Source organism: Anopheles coluzzii, chromosome 2, assembly GCF_943734685.1.
Source record: "Anopheles coluzzii chromosome 2, AcolN3, whole genome shotgun sequence".
In the NCBI taxonomy this organism is placed as follows: Eukaryota; Metazoa; Arthropoda; class Insecta; order Diptera; family Culicidae; genus Anopheles; species Anopheles coluzzii.
In genome coordinates, this window is record NC_064670.1 from 8359177 (window position 1) to 8381062 (window position 21886).

At 49.6% G+C, this 21886-nt stretch overlaps 1 protein-coding gene across 11 annotated transcripts in view; it reads left to right on the forward strand.

The window, feature by feature from the left end:
- The first annotated feature begins 678 nt into the window (after nucleotides 1–678).
- LOC120960978 (regulating synaptic membrane exocytosis protein 1) overlaps nucleotides 679–21886 on the forward strand; it is a 52714-nt gene continuing 31506 nt past the window's right edge. For 4 of the 11 annotated variants that reach the window (XR_005752681.2, XR_005752683.2, XR_005752682.2 and 1 more), the window contains exons 1-7: nucleotides 679–939; nucleotides 6042–6801; nucleotides 8274–9647; nucleotides 10261–10465; nucleotides 13497–13616; nucleotides 13684–14157; nucleotides 14242–14506. Coding sequence is in view for 2 of the 11 variants with exons in the window: in XM_040384483.2 (XP_040240417.2) it covers nucleotides 9538–9647; nucleotides 10261–10465; nucleotides 13497–13616; nucleotides 13684–14157; nucleotides 14242–14506 (1174 nt within the window). In the remaining 9 variants the exon portion in view is untranslated. Of the gene's footprint in view, nucleotides 993–6041; nucleotides 6802–8273; nucleotides 9648–10260; nucleotides 10466–13496; nucleotides 13617–13683; nucleotides 14158–14241; nucleotides 14507–21886 lie in introns of all 11 variants that reach the window. The other 7 variants (XR_005752680.2, XR_005752679.2, XR_007452179.1 and 4 more) reach the window with 4 other exon arrangements.

Here is a 21886-nt window from a genome sequence, read left to right on the forward strand (position 1 = left end):
AAATTTATCAAATTTTTCTCGGCATGCCCATAAGATTTTTGTGAATTTTTCAAAAACCGGTTTTTCTCAAACGTATGCTTTTCAATTGAACTGTCAGTCAACTAGAGTCAACTCGAGCGTTCAATTAAAAAGCGTCCAACTGTTGAATTCTGACTGTATACTGTTTGCTACATCAGTTACCACTCAGAACAGTATTATTGAACGTTTGCCACATGTTTTTCAACAACGCAACTGTTAAACGTATATGACAGTGGTTGAAAAACACGTTGTGAGTGTTGAATAATGCTGTTAACATTGGGAACTGATCACTATCATATTGTTAACAGTAATATCATATTATTTTTATCCTCATATTATCGCTTCGTTTCCATTTCTTTCACTGCAAACCTTAAAACACACCACCTTCTATGAAACTGTCCATTTTGAAACTTTCAACTGCTGCTGGTAGTGCTGCTCATCGCTCATACCCCCTCACACATCAGAGCAGATTTGCCCTCCACGATGAGATTTGGCAATTGAAGAGAGCTGGTCGAGAGAGAGCGCCGCGTGATTGTATTTGATAGGAGCGGCAAGGCTCGCACACACAAAAGAAGTCTGGAAATTTGTGCGGCTCTCTCTCTCTCGCTCTCTCACCCGTTCTCTCTCTCTCGTCTTGGTGGTGAAAATTTTTTCGGGTGAAACCAATTTGGGGCGATCCAGCCATCAGTAGCGACCAGCGTACAGGCCAAATCGCTTTCCTCCTCGAGCTTCTCGGGGTGTGCGTGCACCACACACGGGCACACAGGCGGATTTTCCACTACGCTCGTCGCAGCCGTCACAAATCCCGGACCCCGTTACGGGCGGAATCGGAAACGGAAGGCGAAACCCGTTTGCCAAGCGGGTTTGGCCCTTTTTTGGGAGGCTCCAGTGTTTCAGCGCTCCAGTGTTCCTTGCGTTCTGGTACCTTGTGCAACTGTTCCAAATTCATCAATTGTGCGGGTGTGCGAGTGTGTGTATGTGTTTTTTTTTCAATTGTGTTTCTTTCTAATCTCTTCCACTCCCTGTAATCTTCTGCAAGGGAGAGGGGGTACACCCACACACGCGAAACAATGACTCCCACAATCCCTCCGTGTGTGCTTGATTGTGTGTGTGTGTGTGTGTGTGTGCGTATGTGTGCCTGCTCGGTAAGATAACCTAGAGTGAGATCGGTGACTGCGGGGAGAGGCAGGAGGTCGATCATAGTGACAGTGGGGGGACAGGAGCTGTTTGGACTGGCCATAGATATCTGTTTTCACCCGAACCACAGTGTGTGTGTGTGTGTTTAAAATAAATGTGAAAAATCCTCCCCCAGACCCAGTGAAGAAAAAACGGAATTGGGGGGGTGGGAGGGGGGGGGGGAGAAAAACGATGGGGACAGGAAAAGGGCAGCATGTGATGTGGTGTTTCCTGGTTGTTCTGGAATTTGGAGCAATTTTGCAAACTCACATCCACACACACACACAAAGAGAGCCTACACGCACACACACACACACTCACGTACACGCACACAGATCCTGCAGGGAACTGCAGCTTACTGCTTACCCGGGAGAGAGGAAGGTTAGCTTGGAGGAAGCAGGTTAAGGCAAAAAGTGATAAGTGAAGTGAAAATTTGAAAAACCCTTCTGCTGCAATCCCTAAACCCATCCCAGCCACCCCCCCGCCTCCCCACCACCGTGTGGTGGGCTGAAGTGACCCAGTGCATAAGCCAACTTGCCAACCCGAAAAGCCACCCCGCCCTCTTCCCCACATCCCTGGCCCCTGGTGTGCCAGAGAGGAGGTGTCCAACAGATTGCTCCTGCCTGCCTGCCTGCCTGCCTGCCTCCCTCTCTGCATATGCTTGCCCAAGGCGGGGGGAAAAACGCTTCATTTGCAGCACCGTCCGACCGTCCTGTCTTCGCTTGGGACAGAAAAATCTAGCTCACCTTCACAAATTCGTGCTGAGCGGTGCTGCAGTAACCCGCACCTGGGTGCCTCCATAACGAATCCTGCCCAGAAGCGCCACCAGCGGGAGAAGGGAGGGTTTTTCGTGGATGAGAAGAAAACAAAAAACCAACCAAGAAATGGAAAGAAAACATACGGTCTAAACTGGTGGAAAATATTGTGTGAACAGAAAAAAAACTCTCAATATGTGTGTGCGTATGTGTGTGTGCGTGTGTGTGTGGAAGGATATCAGCAGTGGAAGCAGCTTTTCCTTCCACAAACGCTCCCTGCCATTTCCTCCTTTCTTTTTTCGTTTTTCTTCTGCCTTTCTCCCCCTGCTCGCGCTATCTGTTTAGTGGATTGTGTGTGCGCGCGCGTTCCTGTCACTGTGTGTGAGAGCGAGAGCGAGAGAGAGCGCGGAGCAAAACTTTCATCTCTCTATCCCAGTGTGTGTGTGTGTGTGTGTGTGTGTGAATTTTCTTTTCCATTGTTGCAATTCCCTCTGCTACACGCTCATCATCCCTGTGTGTCCTGTGGTAAAGGAGCAGCGTGTGTGTGCGCGCGCGAGAGAGCGAACGACAAACCCGCACTGCTCTGCTGCTGCTGCTCTCCCGGAGCTCTCCCGGCCGCCCATAGCCCGCCAATAGATAGCTGGCAGCTGGTGGTGGTGGTGGTAGTATCGCACACTCGCAGGATACTCGCCATCTATCCCTCGCCATGCAACACGGGGCGGGCTGGGTGAGAGGGAGTGTACGATGCAATGCCGAGATAGCTCGTATGTCCTTTCTCTGTTGCTGCCTGGCAGCTCCTTGTTTGAACACGACGATCTATGCGCGTGTGTGTGTGTGTGTGTTTTAAATGAAGAAAAATCACTTAGGGATGGAATTAGTGTCACGTTAGTGTCCGGTCCTGTGCCACCATCCTGCAACATCCACGTTGGCCGTCGAAAACGTAGCAAACGATAGTGATGGTGGTTGCCTTCGGGATAAAAATACAGAAGTGTTGCCTGGACGAAGGAAGGCCAGCAATGCCATATGATAGATAGCGTGGTGTGTTGAAAATCGCTCATAATGGGGTGTAATAGGGTAGAGCAGGTTAATAGTTGACAAGGTGAGTATAGATTAACCACCACTCACCACTCTGGCATGAGGACGCTCCACACCATGCAGACTCGTTCGTCCGGTCTGCCCGTTTGTTGTACGCTAGCGCCTGCCAGACTGCAACCATATTGTACCACCGCACCGTTATAGAGAGGCAGAGAGAGATCGAACAAATTCAATCATATTCCGTGTATCGTAGCATACCAGCACCGGAGCCACCTGTCTGTGCGATGGCGCAAGCCACCACGCATAGGAGTTATCAAAACCGTCGGCTTGCTGCCAATGTTTATACCTGTATCGGAGATCGATAGCACCTCTTCTATAGGGTCGCCGGGCTTTGCCCTGTAGAATGTGGGACAATAAATTGGGGGTTTTGTGTGTTGTTACGTACGTGAACGTGAAAACCTATGCATCATGTGACATGCTAGTCCCCATCTAGAATGTATAAGCATGATTTTTTATTTTGACGGCGGAGTTGGCGAACGGCATTGCCAATGTCAAAAAACAAACAAAACCAAACCCAACTGCCCGATACGCAGATGGGTTGTGCTTTAAGTTGCATGATTTTATCGCCCCCCCTTTCGTGGCATTGTTGTGGGTTAAGTGGAAGTTTAAGGATCGATCTAAGGCGCTCGCAGTGTGCGTGTGTGTGTTTGTGTGTGTGTGTGTGTGTGTGTGTGTGTGTGTGTGTGTGTGTGTGTGTGTGTGTGTGTGTGTGTGTGTGTGTGTGTGTGTGTGTGTGTGTGTGTGTGTGTGTGTGTGTGTGTGTGTGTGTGTGTGTGTGTGTGTGTGTGTGTGTGTGTGTGTGTGTGTGTGTGTGTGTGTGTGTGTGTGTGTATCGACATAAAAAGGCGTCAATGTATGATCCTTCGAATCGAATTTGTTTCTAATCTTGCTGGCAAGCAAAAAAGAATTAAAAAAGATAAAAAAGAGCCATTTTAACATCCACAAAAGGGACAAATAGCAGGGGAGAGTTCTTAAGAGGAGAAGGTAGTTAGTTCCATCCAACAGTGTAACGACCGTTTTACCAAAACTATTCATTAACCCATTTTAATTGTATTGAAAACTTGAAAACTTTCTCAACAATTCTGGACTTTTGACCTATATTCCACACTGTCTCTCGACATTCGAACGCAGTGACTCCCCGGCCACTCCACCTCCCCCTTCACTTTACAATGACGTACGCGTACGCTTCCCCCCGCACCATTAACGGTGTTGGTGACCCCAACCGACCGTTTGGCAGCGTTATCTTCATTGTCAAGCTGGTAGGGAGCAGGGAGCGAAACGCATACGCCAAACCACTTTCCAAACATGGTAAAAACGACACCCTCTCTTGCCCTCTCTTACGCACCATTTTCTCTTCCAACCCCTCCAAACAATCGTCCTCAGCTACGCGAAAGAATAAAAACAAAAAAAAAATGGTCCACATCCACTGTGGCACTACACCTAAGCTCCTAGACGCTAGCCTTCAACCTTTCCCCGTCATTTTGAGGCTGGATGGTCGGCACTTTTGCTCTAGCTCTGCGGCCTGCAGCCTATTATCACAGAGCGCCGCCGCACCGTTTCAGCCCGCACCGTACAGCCTGCCAGTCCATGGCATGGCCGGCCAACGCCGGGTGCAGGGGGGGAGGCGGAACGCAGCGGTTAACTACACACGCGCACAACAAACACCCGACCCCGACCGAAAGGGCGGCCGGGGTGTTCCCGCCACCCACGCGGCGGACGACGCCGCCGCCGTGACGTTCGCAGGAACGCTCGTGAAGCAATTATTATGCCCTACGCCTACAGCTACCAGCTCACTGTCCTCACTGCTCTGGCTGCCGCAGTTGCAGCAGCGGAGGAGCTGGGGCGGGTGCGAAGCGACGCTTTCGTAGTTGAATGCTTAAAGTTGCCACCAATACTAGCGTTACCACTATCTCACACACACAAACACATATATGGGGAGGGGGCTGTCGATCGTAAATCGCCCGTGTTACTGTGAAGCGCTATTTCCCACCCCAAACACACACACACACACACCGGGACCACACGGACAGTATGGCAGACACGAGGCCCTGTTTGCTTTGCTTACGAAATCGGATGAAAACTGATTTCCCGCAGCAACAACAGCAACAACAGAGACACAAATATCCATCATCTAGTTGCTTCGCCTTAGTATTAGTATTAGCCTGTTATCAGTCGTTACCGCTCACGCAACGCAGGAAGTGAGCGATAACAAACGGAACGGAAGGACTTGATGGAGTGTGGTGTGGTGCAGAAGCAGACCAAAGTGTTGGACCACTGGGAGTGTTTGCAAATCATACACATTTACATTTCAACCGAACTACAACGAAGCTAATCAGTGCTTTGATTTGTGCATTCTCATGCACAAAAGGTGGGCTCTGTAGGAACGGACCCAACACAGCCGTAGTGGACGCTGGTAGTGGTGGGTGAAAGCGGTGAAATCTTTTCACCACTTCTCACTGGCGTGTGAGACGTACGGCCGTACGGATGATGGTGTGAGCCAGCGTGAATTAGTTGGCCTTTGACAACGAACAGACAGTGTGTGTGTGTGTATGTGAACTTCTTGCAAGCGATTAACAGCTCATCTCCCGACTCCGACCCAGGACGGTGTATTATAAAGTGCATTTGCGGGATTGGCACTTTGCGTTCAGTTCAGTGTGGTGGAAGTGTTTCTTTGATGAAAACTACTCGTGAGTTTACTGTTGTGTTGCTAATAGTTTAAGAGTGGTTAATTGTGATAAGGTTGTTAACTAACTGTACGTTTAGAATTGTCTCTTTGTGCCGTCCCTTTGTATCGTTCGTACCAATGTGTGATGTTAGGGAGACTGACGCATTTCTTCCTCCATATGTTTGATTGATCTGACCTCCGATTGTACCTTTTCAGTTTGGGAGTGTTGAGCAGATTATTTCCTTTTCATACTATCAAAATGCCTTTATCCTTTTTTGTGCCCAATCAAGCAATATCTAACCCTTTGCGTTCTTACGTCTACGTCTACACAGGCAAATGCATCCGTAGTAGCATCGACGTAGGTGTGATTCAGCAGTGAAACGCATTTTTCGCAACAAAAAAGTGTACGTGAAATACAGACTCCAGTTTCTCCATATCGCCATTCTGTGTGTGTCGCCAAACAAAGGAGCGCCAGCTGGTGCAGTTTCCTTCTGCGATGGTAGTGTTGGTGCTGTGTGTGAACGTGCTGCGCTGTGCTAATCGGTGTGTGAAGTGAGTGAATCCCGTATCCCCCCTCCCGTGCTCTGCCCCATGGTGAGATGGCTGACGACGACGAGTGCGTGCTGACTGATCGAATCATTTATTGCAACTGCTGCTGCTGCTGCAACCGTCGCCGCCGTCGTTATTGCATCGACTAATCGGTCTGTTAATGAGATGGAAATTGTAAAAATCCATCGATCACCCATTCCCTTGTAGTGCATCATACAGTGGGAGTGTAGAAAAGTGCACTAATGCATCCAAACACACATATGCTAGGGTCCGAAATTCGCAAGAATATCACAAATGAGTAGAAACGATGGATTAAAACATTAGATTGAACGGTCGAAGTGCAAGTTCAAGGTACAATGCGTTTAGTGCATTTGTGGTACAACGAAAGTGGTCGATACTATGTAAACCTCAAGGGCTAAGTATCATGCACGAGCGGTCAGCATTGGGCGACAAAGAGAAGTGTGATTTCGCAAGGAAAAAATGGAAACCATATCAAAGCTTTATCCTCCGTAAGGCGTCAAAGTGCAGCGAACAGTAGTGAAGGTAAGCAGAGTTGGGTTTCTGTGCAGAGGGCTGTATTAGTGTAGTGTGTTTAACCATTACCTGCTGTGTAGCTAGCAGCATTGTTCACTAACAAAATACCACGTGAAATTGAGGAACAAAATACCCTTAAAATTAAAACAAATTTTAGAAAGCTGTAGCATGTTTAGTAATACAAAGTAAAGCAAGTGCAATGTTTGTTCCGACTGATAGTGAGTCGCACCATCTCATCTCACTTTTAATCGACGTGAGTGTTTATGTGTGGCATGAGCGCTTGCAAAGCTCACTGAAATATTTCACCGAAAATGCAAGTGGCACTCACCGATTAGTTGCTTTCTATCCGCCCCGCACCATAGTTGAGTGCTGGCTGCTCAGCCGAGCTTGTAGTGTGCTCTTTCACGCTCTTTCACATTTTTCACAGTTCATCGGAGCATGCGCCGATAATGAAAATTGACTTTCCATTTGCGGCCAACAAAAAAAAAAAAACTAAGCGAAACCACTTCAACCAGCCAAACGAACAGGGGGCAGGTAGGCGTCGGGTGCGGGAGGCTTTGAAAAAGAGAAATAGAATCAAAAAGAGAGCGAGAGAGAGAGAGAGTGAGAGAGAGAGGGTGAAAGGTGGGTGAGAGCGATGCGAGGAGAAAGCTGACAGTGCACTAAATGATGGGAAAGCTAGCAAGGGTTTTCGGTCGGCGTGTTGTTATCTTTTTTTTTCGTCTTCTCTATTGTTATTTATCGTTGTATGACACTCACGAATAAAACCGTGAGTGTAGGGAGCCTCTGAGCGTTGAGTGTTGTTGGTTAACGCGAACAGCAGCATGAATATATCACTTGGATAGGGCGAAGTTAGAAGTTAGGAGTTACAGTTTCAGTAACTCACGCACATTATTACACTAGTGAACAGAGGGGCGATTGTGTGCGAGCGTTCGCATCGTTACGTACATGCAAGATAAGCTCGTGACGTACGGCTCGCGTAACAACGGCCAAGCCGAGAATCAATGATCTCGTTTGCCCGTAAGAATGGTCCAAAATACAGACCAGATACTGCTTCAAACTAGAGGTGTTTTAACCTGCCTTGAAATATGCTGATGCTTGCGATGTGCAACACTCTCGATCTATCAGACTTGGATTGAATGTCTGAAAACAGCTTCTTTCCACTATTCAAAACAGATTGTGTGATACATTGGAGCTGCTATTGAAATTTTGGATCAGTATTAGCATTTTTTTTAACCAATCAGAACCATTCAGGACCAAACGAAAGCCTAAAGGAGACGCCCAGTCTTTTACGAAGTGAATGGAGACGCTTGGTATTTCATGATCTATTCAATCTTTTTGCGCCTTGTTGTTAAGAGTAAAACAGTCATTAGTTTCTAGCTTTCCTAACCAATAATATCTCCCAATAATCACCGCAACAACACAACCTAATAATCGATTGCTTTGTTTTATCCCATTCACGCTCCCCCTCCGCCATTCAGCCGCTACACTAACAAAGCAGTATTCGATCCATTCATAATGAAAGCCAACGAACCAACCCAGTCAACCCAGCACAGTGTACAGCTAACCATGCATCATACGTCTTGAGCCGGTGGTAGGTCGGTGGTGCCGACTTGGCAACACGCCACAGCTTCCATCGCTGGCCTTTGCGTTAGACGGAAAGCGATTGTTATCGGTTGGTGGGCTGCGCAGTAGCAACAGCAGCAGCAGGAGCAGCAGCATCCTCATCAACTGGCACTACCCGCAGCGACAGCAACCCACATCCTCCGGTGACGTTGTGCTGAGAAGATGTTCACCCAAACCAACCGCGACATTCGATTCTCCAGTGTAGCCAACGGTGACGATAACGACGACGACGGTTCTAGCCATCATGGCCTGTCAGTGAGCCCAGTGCGCCCGGACCGAGCATGGTGTGCTGCCGGAAGATTGTGCTGCCGAGTGGGAACGATCGCGATCCACTATCGCAGCAGCAGTGAACTCGATGCTAGCAGCGAGCTGCAAGTGACGAACCGGCATCAATACTGGCCGAACGGTATGGGTCGCGCAATTGACGAGCCATCGTTTGCCGATCTGTTTCGTAAGAAGAAAAAGTGTTGACGGGGGTTGTCGGTGGTGTTGTGAAACCAGTGCGTGAAATTGTAAAGTTTGAACAACAATGAATATTTAAGCGAGATCAGTGTGACCGAACCAGTGAGTGGAGAGAGCAGATATAGTGTCGTGCAAAAAAACGTGTGCAAAAAGTTCGAAAGCTCCAAGGCAAACCACAAAACACTGCTACAGTGCACAAAACACATACACTAAGCCAATATACACAGTGCATATCTCAGTGTAGGAAGTGTTGTTCGCAAGAAACAGGAAAAAAAAACACATATTAAACCCCAGTTTCACCATCGAGTGTAAGAAAAACGGTTGAAATGTGACATAAAGATCGATCAGATGAAAGTGAAATATTGATTTGTAGCAAGTGTCGTTTGTGATACAAGCGTGTACCGATAGTAAGGTGTAGAAGCAGTGTAGTTCCATTTGCAAGACAAACTGGCCATTCCGCAGCCTGCCAGGTGGCCGGTTTATCAATAAACAAGGTGTGAATCGATGTTTTCGTACCTCAGGCTACAGTGGTTTGGTGTTTTGTGAAGAGTGACGAGCGGAGACAGCGTGACAAATCGAGAGAGAGAGAGAAAAAAACAGGATACAGTTTCACAGTTCACAGATCAAAAGGTGCATTAGAATCAACCGGAGAGCAAAATGGACGACATGCCCGATTTGTCGCACCTAACGCAGGAGGAACGAGCCATCATCGAGGGAGTGATGATGCGCCAAAAGCAGGAGGAGGAACGGGAGAACGAGATTATGCGGTAAGACGGATGGGGAGAGTCTTATGCAGTTAGTAAAATTAAAAAAAAAACACACACACACACAACAGTTATAAAGTACTGCAATTAATTTCAAATTACCACCGCTTGGAAGGTTAAAAATAAATAAATAATCACATGCGCTACGCTTCGGTGTTCGGCTCTGGTGGCTTTGCATGCTTTCGGGCGTGTGATTTGTAATCGATATACAATCAAACGAGTAGCTGACGTTCCAATCTGTTTAAATAAACAAAAAATATCCACCATTCCTATGCGGGCACAGTGTTGTGAAGTGAGAAAAAATGACACAATCACGTAAAAACAAATTTAAAACTCAATTATTCATGCACCGGCCTCCGGTTCTTGCGCTATTATCGTCAACGCATTTAATTACTTTGCCATTTTAATGCACAAAAAGGCGCCAGACATGTGGTGCGAATCAATAACGCATCCCGTGTGGAAGGCGGAAAATGAATTGTTTTTCACTACGATAACAAATCTAAGAATAGGAGTGGTTTAGCAGAACTTTCCCTTTACTTTTCCGTCACTGGAAAGGACGCTTTTTGTCTCAACCTGCTCACACGCTTCCAAATCCCTTTTTTTTCTCCAAATGCAGGCGCAAGCAGGACGAGGTGGCGACGCTTGTCGACTCGATCCGGCAAAAGTCGGAGCAACAGAAGAAGGCCGGGGTCGAGCTGGAGGCCACGTGTCACATCTGCCTGAAGACAAAGTTCGCGGACGGTATCGGGCACATCTGTCACTACTGCAACATTCGCTGCTGTGCCAAATGCGGTGGCAAAGTAACACTACGCAACAATAAGGTAAGTTGTAAAGGCACGGACGGGAGACGGGTTTCGATGGGTAACTTTCTCTAACCGCACTTGTCGATGGTGGCACAAGCACAAACGAGTAACTAACGGAGCAGCAACGGGAAAAAAGGGGAGATCTTTGGGCAATATTATTGATTGACTTAGGCAAACTGGTATTCTACGTCTTCTGTTTTCGTATCTAAAGGGAATCGAACCTCTGCTTTTACAGGAACACTTTCATTTGACTTACATATATGTTTTGCCAACTCTAGATATGCTTCAAAAATTATTTATTCACACTGCTACTGCTGCTGCTGCTGCTGCTAGAAACGTTGTAAGTCCCGCTCGAAACAAGCGACACCAAACACTCACACAGCAAAGCAGAACAACAAGCCTCAGTAAAGGCTTATTGATCGAGGATTCCTTAGAAACACATCAGCCAACTGGGGACGGCACAGGCGATACAAGAAACCCCCCTCCTCCCCAACACCGAACAGAGATGGGGAGAGGCAGAGCAGTGGCTTCGGCAAGACGGATAAAAAAGACAGGGAACAACAAAAAAACGTGAGCACGCGCGCACGAGGAGGTAACGCAACATCACCCGCCCGCTTTTGTGAACTGGAAAGTCATCGAAGATGAAAACTTTACCACGTTTTGCTTGCCCCACCCTCCCCTCCCTGCCCCCACCCCTTGCGCCCACGCGGTTTGACCAGGGCCCGTTTCGGTGGGCCGGGAGGACTGTTCCCCGCTGCGCTCGTAAACGCACACCCACGTTTGCCGAAAGAAATGCGAATGAATGAAATGACGTCATTTCGATGCATGAAAGAGCTTTCGCCTTGGAGCTTCCCAAACCCGAGCGCCCCAGCCCACCTCCGTTGTCCCATCCGTGCCGCGCACCCGACCGGAGAATATTGATTTTTGATTTATGAACGAACAGAAACCCGGCAGATTTGCAGAACGGCGAATCCGAAAGGCCGTCCCCTGGCTTGCGTTAACGATCGTCCCGCTCGCACGCATTTAGGCGACACTCTAACGCGGCGAAGCGATTCGTCGTATGCCATCGCTGGAAGACAATGAGTATTGAGTTCACTAATGTGCGGCCCAGCCCGTTTGGCACGGCGCACGGCACACTGTCGGCTGCCATTTACATGGGTCATAATTTTTCCGCTTCAATCCGGCCTTCCGCTGGCAAACCGATTTGGCCGCGTGTGGAAACATGTATAAGTGAACATAATTTTAAGTACCCGCTGGCCGTCGCCACTCGATCGCCGCTCCGTCCCTTTTGTGTTTAACCAGTCGACCAGCTTCTGCCACGCTTTGTCTCGATGCGCGCGGCATGCACTGTGTCTAGCCGGACGGTTTCATTATGTTCCGTTTCATGAGACGAGCAGCCGAATTCGAATGTGGCACGCGTGCGGCAGGCTAGCTGTGGCTGCCTCATCAGCATAGGCGCCCAGAATGCTGGTGCCAGTTTTCTCCAAAAATCCAATCCGCATATGCTACGCGGCGGCAGCACCAACCGGCAGCTATCGAGCGGCTGTCTAGCGGCCCCAGGACGATGAGGAGGACCATGATGCTGCTGCTGCTACCGCTGCTGATGCCAACCCCGCTCCGACTGTCTTTCGTTTGACGGAGTATTCAAACGCACGCCCGATACACGCCCGCTGTATTGGTGCTCCGTGGGCGAATGAGGACGGAGCGACAAAACGACCGGGTGGCGACTTGCCGTTCAACTCTGCCGGTTTCGATGAATTATGACGAAAAATCTGAAGTGGCACTGCACTATGCACACACACACACACACGGCACTCGACACCCGGCCAGTGCTACTTGGACGCGGTTGGATTCATTTCCTCTATGCAATGCTGTGAGGCGAAGAAAGAACGAATGGAAGTAATAATTATTATTTTGGCTCCAAAGGACATTCCGAAGGACGGGCGTCCCAATTTCCTCGTTCGTGGTCACTTCAAATTGGATCATTGGAAAACTAATTTCACTGCCCACCCAGGACATTGGCATTCTGGAATGGGAAGCGGAACAGGGCGCCCCAAAATCTGCAACGAGCGTTTCCATTCACTACACCGCTCGGGTATAGGGGACGTTACGTCTTCTCGGCGTTGTCTCGCAGGAGATTTGCTGACTGACCCAGCAAATGTAATGCGGCCCCAAGTGCCCCCCCCCCCCCCTCCCCGAATGAATGAAGCGTGCGAAGTGATGGACAGGACGTGCCAAAGGGCGGTGTGCACCCAATCGCATGAGAGGGAAAAAAAACGAAGCGTTTCGGGGTCGCACTTTGGCGTATGCTTAATATTTCATGTTACGCAGCGCGCTCCGTTGGCACTGTTTGGCATCCAAACAACGCACGTCGGGCTGGAAGCGGCACCGCTCGTGATAAACTGAGATGGGGGCTTGCTGTCCCCTTTTGCACGCTTGAAAGCGGCGTTTGGGGAGAGGGAAGTGCAGTGCAGAAAATCAAATTTAAAAATTTATACACCAGTTGTGCTCGCCGGTGCACAGTTGTGCTCGCTGCAGGTGCAGGTCGCGTGTGCTTTTGTCGTATACTCGTGGCAGTTTCTTGAATTGTTGTACTTAGTGTGGAAAAAGTGCTTTTTTCGGAATGATTAAATGGCAGTTGGGTGATACAGGGTTTTCCAGCAGTTCTCATAGCTGTGGGACACTTTATTGACTCTTTCTTACAAGAAACGAACTTAATGTAATGGGAATTGTACTCTACAGCACCCTTGTTTGACAAATCTAATAGGAATGTCCAAGCAGCCTGTCCAAAATAGAGTCCAATTTCCGTCATATGAATTTCATTTCCCATTGGAAAAAGTCAAGGAAGTGTCCCACAACAATGAGACCTTCTGGAAAACACTATAATACCCTGAAGGAACTGAACGAGTATTTAAAAGGTGCAAATATCATTCACACATGTTAACAACCGTTTAAAACCATTCTTCTACAGCTTATCAATATACTTTTTGAGGCTAAACTGACTAAAGTGCTCTCTTCTGCTCTTGATCCGTACCATTTCCCCCTGCAGGTCATATGGGTGTGCATAGTGTGTAGGAAAAAGCAAGAGCTGCTGTCGAAAACGGGTCAGTGGATGAACAAAAGCACCAGCCCGGACGGTGTGATACGAAGACAGGAAGGCGACCCGAGGGTAAGTTATTCTTCACGTACTAGAGACACCCCACACCTGGTGTTAATCTGCTGTCCAACCCACCCAGACGCTGCCCCAAACCATGCTCGATCCGCACGATCCCTCCGACAAGCGTCCGAAGCTGGAGCGGGCCCGCAGCGCGGCAGAGAAGGAGAACAATCCGATGCAGCGGGCCAACAGCCAGCTGCGCCGGCAGTACAGCCAGCAGGATCCACCGACCCGCCGGCTGTCCCAGTCGGACGGCAGCGGGATGGACATGATGATGTCGCCCGGCCATCACCAGCAGCAGATCGGCCGGATGCAGCAGATGGGCCATGGGCAGGTGGGCGGCATGTACGGTGGCCGGCCGGGGGCAGGCCAGCAGGGCTACGGCGGTGGCCCTTACGGGCAGCATTCGCAGCTTCCCCAGCCACCGATGCATCATGGTGGCGGTGGTGGTGGTGGTGGTCCGTACGGTGGTCAGCATTCGATGACTCCGCAGGTGCACATAACCCATGCCGGTGGTGGCGGCTATGGGCACGATGACCCAAGCTACTATCAGGTAAGTCGGGTCGGTTGGCGATCTACACCACCATGCCTGAGGGTTTGTGTCTGTCATTTGTTTCTTCCTCCCCCTCCCGAACAGAGCGAAATCGAAGATCTCATGCGAACCCATCCGCATCTGGTGCATCCGAGGCAGCAGCAGCACTACGCCGAGTCGCTCCAGTCCAGCTCGGCTCACGGTAGCAGCGGCATGGGAGGCGGAGGGGGCGGTGTTGGCAGTGGCGGTATGCACCTACCACCGGAACCCACGAAATCGCACAAGCGACCGCTCGGTGGCCCGTACCTGCCCCAGCAACGCTCCTTCAGCAGCTCCGACGAGGACATTCGCTCCACGCCGGAGTTCGAAGGTAAGTTCGGTGTCGTGACCGATGACCCCCCTCAACGCGGCAACGCAGGGAGGAGGAGGAGGAGTCGGCCTCCTCCCTCGGGAAGGGGGGGCTCCTCCATGAAGCGTGAATATCTTCCTGCGATCCTTTATCTGTTTTCACGTCTTTTTCTTTCGTTCGTTTCATCTTTTTTCTCACACGCGCGGTACGTGTATGTGTATTTTTCGCGCCTCAAATTATTGCTCTTTGGTTTCTCGGTCTCGGTTTCGGTACCATTTGTTTCCGCGGCTAGCGCTAGCTTTTCCGAAAGGTGTGTTTCCTCTTGTGCTTTTGTTTCTATGCCTTTTTCCCTGTTGTTCTCGTCCCGATTTTTTGTTTTCTGTTTGTCGCTATGTTTTGGAATTCAAAATTTGTTATAAGCAAAACAAAAAGCCCTCCCAAAACTGTAGCGCTCCCTGTTTCGATGATGCAGCCACTGTTCTAGACGAAATGAGGCCACTTAGCTAAAAGTTCCTTCTGACGCCCAATGGAGGCAAACAGCTAGCCAGAACAGTCTGCTTTCGGTTTAAAAAATACTCTCTGCTTGGTACTGCTCGCACCTGGGCGAAGGATTCTAGCAGAAGCCCACGGCTGTTGCGTTGAAGTGATTGTAGCCTATTGAATCGTTTGCGTAAGGCAGTTGCTGTAGGTATGAAACATGCTCGCACGGTAATGTTTAAAGTGTCGAGCTTAATGCGTAAGCACGCGTCCGATGATCATCTCGGAGCGATGCTGGTCGGAAGCCAGGCCAAGCCAGGTGACGCGTAGGCTGCCGATGACATTTAGCATACCAGCTAATTAGCTGAAAGCCGACTCCAACGTTAAATTTGTACCGCTCGGAATGTGTAGGACGTCTAGCTGATACATCTTTCGGCGGAAATGGGGAATACATCTATAGTGAAGGTTCATTTGAAGGCTATTGAAATCCTACGTAAACAAACACTTTACCCGCTAGTGTACCATTCGCTTGTGCTTTCATTGATCTCGCACTGGTCGTGTGCTGTAGGACATTGAGTTTGCTCAAAAGGAACCTATTTTCGGGCACTTGGTGAACAATTTATTTGTCTGGGTCACAGACACACACACACACACACACACACACACATGATTCCAGTACTTGTGGCAGCGCACCCCTATAACATCCAGTCGCCTTTAATTCCTCCCTTAATTCGCTTTGTTCCTCCAAGGTTTTTGTAGGTCAGGACCGGCGCTCTCGTCTCGTGTCTTGCGACGAAGCACCAGATTCTGCCTGGTGTCATGGAAAACAAACGAACAAAAAAACCTATCGCGAAGAAAATTACTGTAGCACATGTACACATACACACACAGACAGACAGACATATACGCAAAACAGTCACCTTAAAATGGCGGACGCAACGTCAATGGGCGGTGCGACTGTTTGGAAGCGGTGTGGACCGCTACTTCGAGAAGGTTACTTTGTTCCACGCAGCCGAAGCTTTGGCCCGGCTTTGCCTTGAACGTTCCTGTGAGTGTGCCTCGTAATGGGGTTTTTTTTTACAACCCTGCCCCCCCCCCTTCCCTTTCTTCCTCCTTTCGGCGACCTTTCTACCCGCCCTTTTGTTCAGATTCGCTGTCGCTGACTAAGTGGCTTCACCCGAAGCGTCTTTCCATGTACGCGAGGTGCACGTTTCATTGCATCGTCAATTGGCTTTTGGCCGTTGTTGCATTTCACTTGCCTCCCTTTCGGCGGGTACCCGGATTGTCCACAGTACAGTAGGATGCACGTGCCCCCAGTAGGACCCGAGTGTGTGTGTGTGTGTGTGTGTGTGTGTGTGTGTGTGTGTGGTAAAATTGGAAAGAAACTGTCAACTACCATTTACCACAAGGGGGTATGTGTACCGGTGGAGGTGGTTTCTTTGTGCTGCCGAGACGTTTCGCTCGATTCGTTCGCCCGCCCGCTCGCCCGCTCGCTCGCTCGAAACTGCTGCACAGTTCAGTTTGCAATTTTGCCATCCCACCGTCCCACCAGCCCGATGTCCCGGAGGCATGCAATTGTTAGTCCGGGGCCCCTTGTATGTTGCGAGCACAGGCTGCACAGTGCGGCCTGTTGGCGGCACGGTATCAGCCAGAAAACCGACACACATCGGCAGTATCTGATGGTGCTACTGCAGTATCTTTGTGTAACAGAAGGCGGCAGGAGAACGGGGAGGAAAGGCCCGTGGCAGGAAAGGGTCTTTTCTTTTCACGTTGCAGTTCAGCACCCCTCCCCCCCTCCCCCCCCTGGGTGGCCTATTTTTTGGGGTGAAAGTTTGCTCCTCACGCTGCGCTTCCCCCGTGCCGCGGTTTTGCAGTGGCCGGAGCTCGTAAATTATTTGCCGTTATAAATTTCATTATTGACGGGATACGGGTACAATAATAGTAATAATGTGTGCATGAGCCCTCGCCGGCCCCATTTGCCCGTTTTCCAACTTTGCAGCTCTGTGTTTGCCGATGATAGAATTATGTTTCTGGGTCGTAACACAATGGATTGAAGCCGTTTCGGTGCGAGCCGTTCGATATCGGGCATACGGTGGTCACGGATGCTTTTGCTGGCCCTCCTGGGAGAGTGATAGCAGCTAGTGGTGGCAGATAAGATTATGGCACATCTTGCCTGCCTGTGTTGCGGCATCATACCTGATTGTAATATTTTCCATTCGAGCCGTCAGGATACGGTTCCGAACTCAACAGTACTGCAACATGCGTGAACAGATTGAAAATTTCGACAAGATCTTTCGACAACTACACAACGTCATTCTGGTGCAGAGGCTCAGACTATTCGAAAGCAGTTTCAATTCGCTTTAAACACGTTGGAGACACCTACTCATTCAGCTCACAGGGCGTAATGCCATCCACGTCATCGGTTCAGGTGATTGCGATTTAATGATGGAGTTGATGCGGTGTAAAAACTGTGCGAGCGAGTGCTTGAAGTTAACATTTTCTTTACCAGTCGCTCTCTCACTGTATGTTGGGTGTCTGTGTTAAGTGCGAGTCGTGTGTGTCACTTGGTGGTGTGATGTCCTGACGTCAGTAAGCACTGTGTGTGCAGTTGGTTACGCGTTTTTTGTGGTCCATGTGTTTCATTCGACGATACAGTTGATTACACGCATCGTACTCTGCCCCATAGCCACCCACTCCGTGCTTGTAAATGTGTGTTCAAAGCTACAATTTGACCATTCGAAGGGTAGCACTACGTGCAAAGCCCACTGCTGAAGGATAGCACGTGGATAGTACAGCAACTGCACGAGTCCCTTGCCAATGCGACGACGGTGCGTAGTATTAGTGAGCTCGTCGGGGACTTCTAGGTGGTAGGAATAGATATTCTTCCCCAAATTGGTCTAAACTAGAGTTGTTTTGTTTCAAGCTTCAAGTCAACCCAAGTTTACGTTGTCAAAGTGTATAGTTGTGTGTTTGTTTGTGTGTGTGTGTGTGTGTATGGCTTCGATTGCGTGTTTGTACATTCCGGAGAGCAGCCGAACGAGTAGATATCCAATTAATAAATTCATATCAATGACCTTGGACGAGGATGCTGAGTGGCGTCCTAAGCGCTCGCACGGTCACTCGGCCCACACACACACAAATACACACAGCGTTGCGCTAGGTTTTTGCGAAGCCAATTTCCGGCTGGGTGGAGGCAGTGCGGGGTGGTATAGGCTCGGTGTCGGAGGGCTTGGGAGCAGCTGAGTGACTGCAGGCAATCCGGGAAGCAACCGGGCACACGGCGTGCCCGTGCTTTTCCGCTTGTTGACGTCTTTTGGCGCTTACTGGGCTAACACGCTTTGCCGAGGCTTTGCCGTCTGCTGACGTAAATACCAAAGGAGGCAGGCGCTCCTTTTGCCTTTCTCTTCATCATTATTGTGTTTTCCCCTCCCCCCCTCCTCCCCCGATGTAAAGATATTGATTTTGGTTTGCTGCTCTTCGCTCTCTGCGGCCGCCACCGGGGCAAACGGGCGTTCGAACGGAAAAGAGTGCCTGGCGCAAGGTGTTGAAACCGGAGAGCGTGCTGTACGAACCGACCAAAACAATAGTTTGGCCCATGGATGGTCCATGGTTCTTTTTCTTTTTCTTTTCTTTCCCGAATCTCCTCTATAAAGGACATTACATGAGCGCGTCCAAGAGAGACGGTACCGTTTGGAGATGAGCATGCATCCGTTACAGGAGAGAGCCAGAGTACAAAATCGATTAGTGGGAACAGCTTCAAACAAAAGGTTCATCGCGTAGTTCAAGTTTTTGCAGCTTGGTAGTTGGTTAGTTTCTGTCACGTTTGCGCTTATTTGCTACTTGAGCTATTGAAATAAACACAACTCAGAGTTTATCGTAATTAAATGACTCGCGTCTGTGTATGTGTGTGTGTGTGTGGTTCTAAAAACAAAATCATCCAAGCTTCGACTCCACGCTTCGCTCCCCAAGGAACTCAGAATTCCTCAAAAAAGCTCTCACCAACGCTCACTTGGACGCGCGTGCGGTAGCTTCCCTTGCTCATTAGCTCTCCTCGGTCGGAGCGTTCCAAAATTACCCACACGGGGGTAACTCACCGCGGTACGGTAATTGATGAGTGCCGGTGCGTATAAGTTTGGCACTGGCGGTTGTCACTTGTCCCCGTCCGGTCCTGCATGCAAGAAAGAAAGCGACCGACGCTGGCCACGGGTGGCGAATGTGTGGCGAAGCACAAACCGGGATCAGCTTCGTTCGCAGTGTATGTAAATTTTTCCACGAGTCCACGTACGGGTTCAGTCCTGCGTTAGCCGCCGAGCGTGCCAGTTTTCCCTGAAGCCTCCGGGGCGGAACTACCGATTGCCGTTTGGTTTTTTTGTTCCCTGTTCCCCCAGAAACCCCATCCAGCTAACCCGCACGACAAACAAAAGCCCTGAAGAACTTTTCGGAGGCAGACTGTTAGAGTGTGTGTGTGTGTGTGGGTGGTGTGTGCGTGTTTGTCCGAACGAACAGAACAGTCCACCCGATCGGTGAAGGTGGTCCTGTGCCCTACTTAACGTGCGTTCTGAAAAGGCCCACGGAACCGTCGGCCGGGTCCCAGCTGAGCCTGGGGGCAGTGAAATGAAAATGCCGAATTTTTCTCCGCCAATGTCAGTGTACGGGATGGGCGTGAAACACCAGTGACCATGTGTTTTCGGTTGTGCCGTCGCCCGAATGCCGTCTCACTCAGCGAATGCTTGAAACTGGCGATGAAAATGCCGTTTGTGCTGTAAAGGAATGTTTTCGGTTTCGGGAAGGTGAAAAATAATGTTTCCACCACATTAGCACCACAATCGGTATGTAACGCAGGTAGCCAGTGCAGTGTGTACGATTGTGTCCTGTGTAAAGCAGACATGGCATCGCCCCACGCCTCATCGGTCCATCTCGGGGGCGCTGATCAACCTTTTCCGAGGCATTGCTATAGCATCTCGGATTGCATACGGCTGTAGCGCATTCTGTTTGCACGGTATGCGCGTATCTGCCCTCACTGCAAGCGTGTGTGTGTGTGTGTGTTGGATTACGTCCATGTGTGTGCGTGTGTGACTGTGCGCCCTTGACAGTGTACCCGTTGGAATAGTGTGGCCTGTGCGCGCTCTGTACCGTTTGAAGGAAAACAGCTTTGCACCGGAAATTATCGATTGCCGGAAGAATTGACCATTCACGCCGTTCCGCATCGTGCCAAGAGGGGGCGGGGGAGTGAAGACGGGGGGTAAAAAGCGCGCGCGCGTGAGCAAGATAGCGAACCGTTGAGACTCGAGTGCCAAGATATGGACGAACCGAAATCGGATGGAAAAACAACATACTAACAGAGACACAGCACCGCACAGGATCGCTCTCTGTCTCTCTCTTACCAAGCCGTACATACATGTGGGAAGAGAAGTGCACGGAACATACAAAGGGAGAGCGAAATTTGAGTCGGATTGTGATCAAGCGCTCGGAGCGCGTGAGATTGGAGAACATTTTGTTTTTTGGAGCTTGCATCTTGTCGTTGGTGATGCCGTTTCTATGTCGATCGGGTTTTGAAGCAAACCTATTTGGACATATTGCTTGAACAAGCGGGCAAGCACAACTTCTACACAAGTGCACGGTGTACGAAACGGACCACCACTTTCTGTCTGATGCCTGCCATCGGACGTCGATCTGCCCTTGCAGATAAGCGATGCAGTGTGAACCAAACACACCGCCACAGGATGTCGGAAAAGTTTGTGAAACGCGCCTAGAGGTATGCAAACCTACTGACACTTGCGCTGGCCCTGGTACACTCTGGTGCGTATTATGCTCCGTCAAACATCCTGCACCGCTGGTACGAACCCACAGCCCAGATATCAGGGAGAGGGGGATGTTGTTTGTGAGTAAATAACAATACGAACCCGGGTTGGTTGCGGATGAGGCTATTTTTAGCTCGCTCCATACACACTCACACACAAAATTTACTCTCCAGCGGTGTGCTAATGCTGCACCGGTCGACGACGGAAAACGGCTCCCGGCGTAAAACGGCGTGTGCGTGTGTTGCCGATTGAATAGCGTCGTTGAAACCTACGTGTTTTGAGTGTATGTGGATGTGTGTGTGTGTGTGCAGTTTGCCAAAACGCAACGTAAAAATGGATGAGCACCGTGGGTGTAACATTGGAAAGACAATTGTATTTGTGTCGCTGGTAAGCGTTGTGCTATTGAGCAAGCGTTCAACAGAGCTGATAAACAATTCACCGTCCAGCGAATGGTAAAGTGTGGCAAAAGCTGGATGCTCGGTTTCAAAATTTACCGATTTAATACTCGTTGGTACGTCGTTTTGACCGTGAGAGAGAGAGTGTACGCTCGCTTGTGCCTGTGTCAGTGGTGATGCATCACTATCACACGGATATTCGGATGGAACTTTGCCGTCTTTGCTGGTGAGTGCCAAACGAACTCAGTTTCAATCCACGCGCCGACGATACGGTTCGGTTTTGGGGGAGTGCAAGTTCTAATAATAAACTTCTCCCTTCCGACGGGATCTTTCGAGCCTGAGCCAGACGGTGGGCAGAGCGTACGACCAGAGTGAAAAAAGAACGAAAGTAGAAGATCCCGCCCGCGAGCAAGCGTTTGATGTCACACCCTCGGTAGCGAGCAATAAAGCTACAAAATATAAACCACTAAGGAAGAATCCTCGTTTTACCATCATCTGAAACTATAAACCAAACATCACGCCTGGTACCGGCTGTCCAGGTTTGTGTAGCAAAATCGCTGTGTTGCAAAGACGCATCAGAAACGTGCATCAGAAAAAGTGTGAGAATGTGAAGGAGTGAGCGAAACATTTCAGCAATAAGCATAGACAAATGTCGTGTGACTGCGGGTGGCCTATTTCTCGCATTACAGTGCAGCAGACTAGTGACATCGTGCTGTGTTGTTTGCATT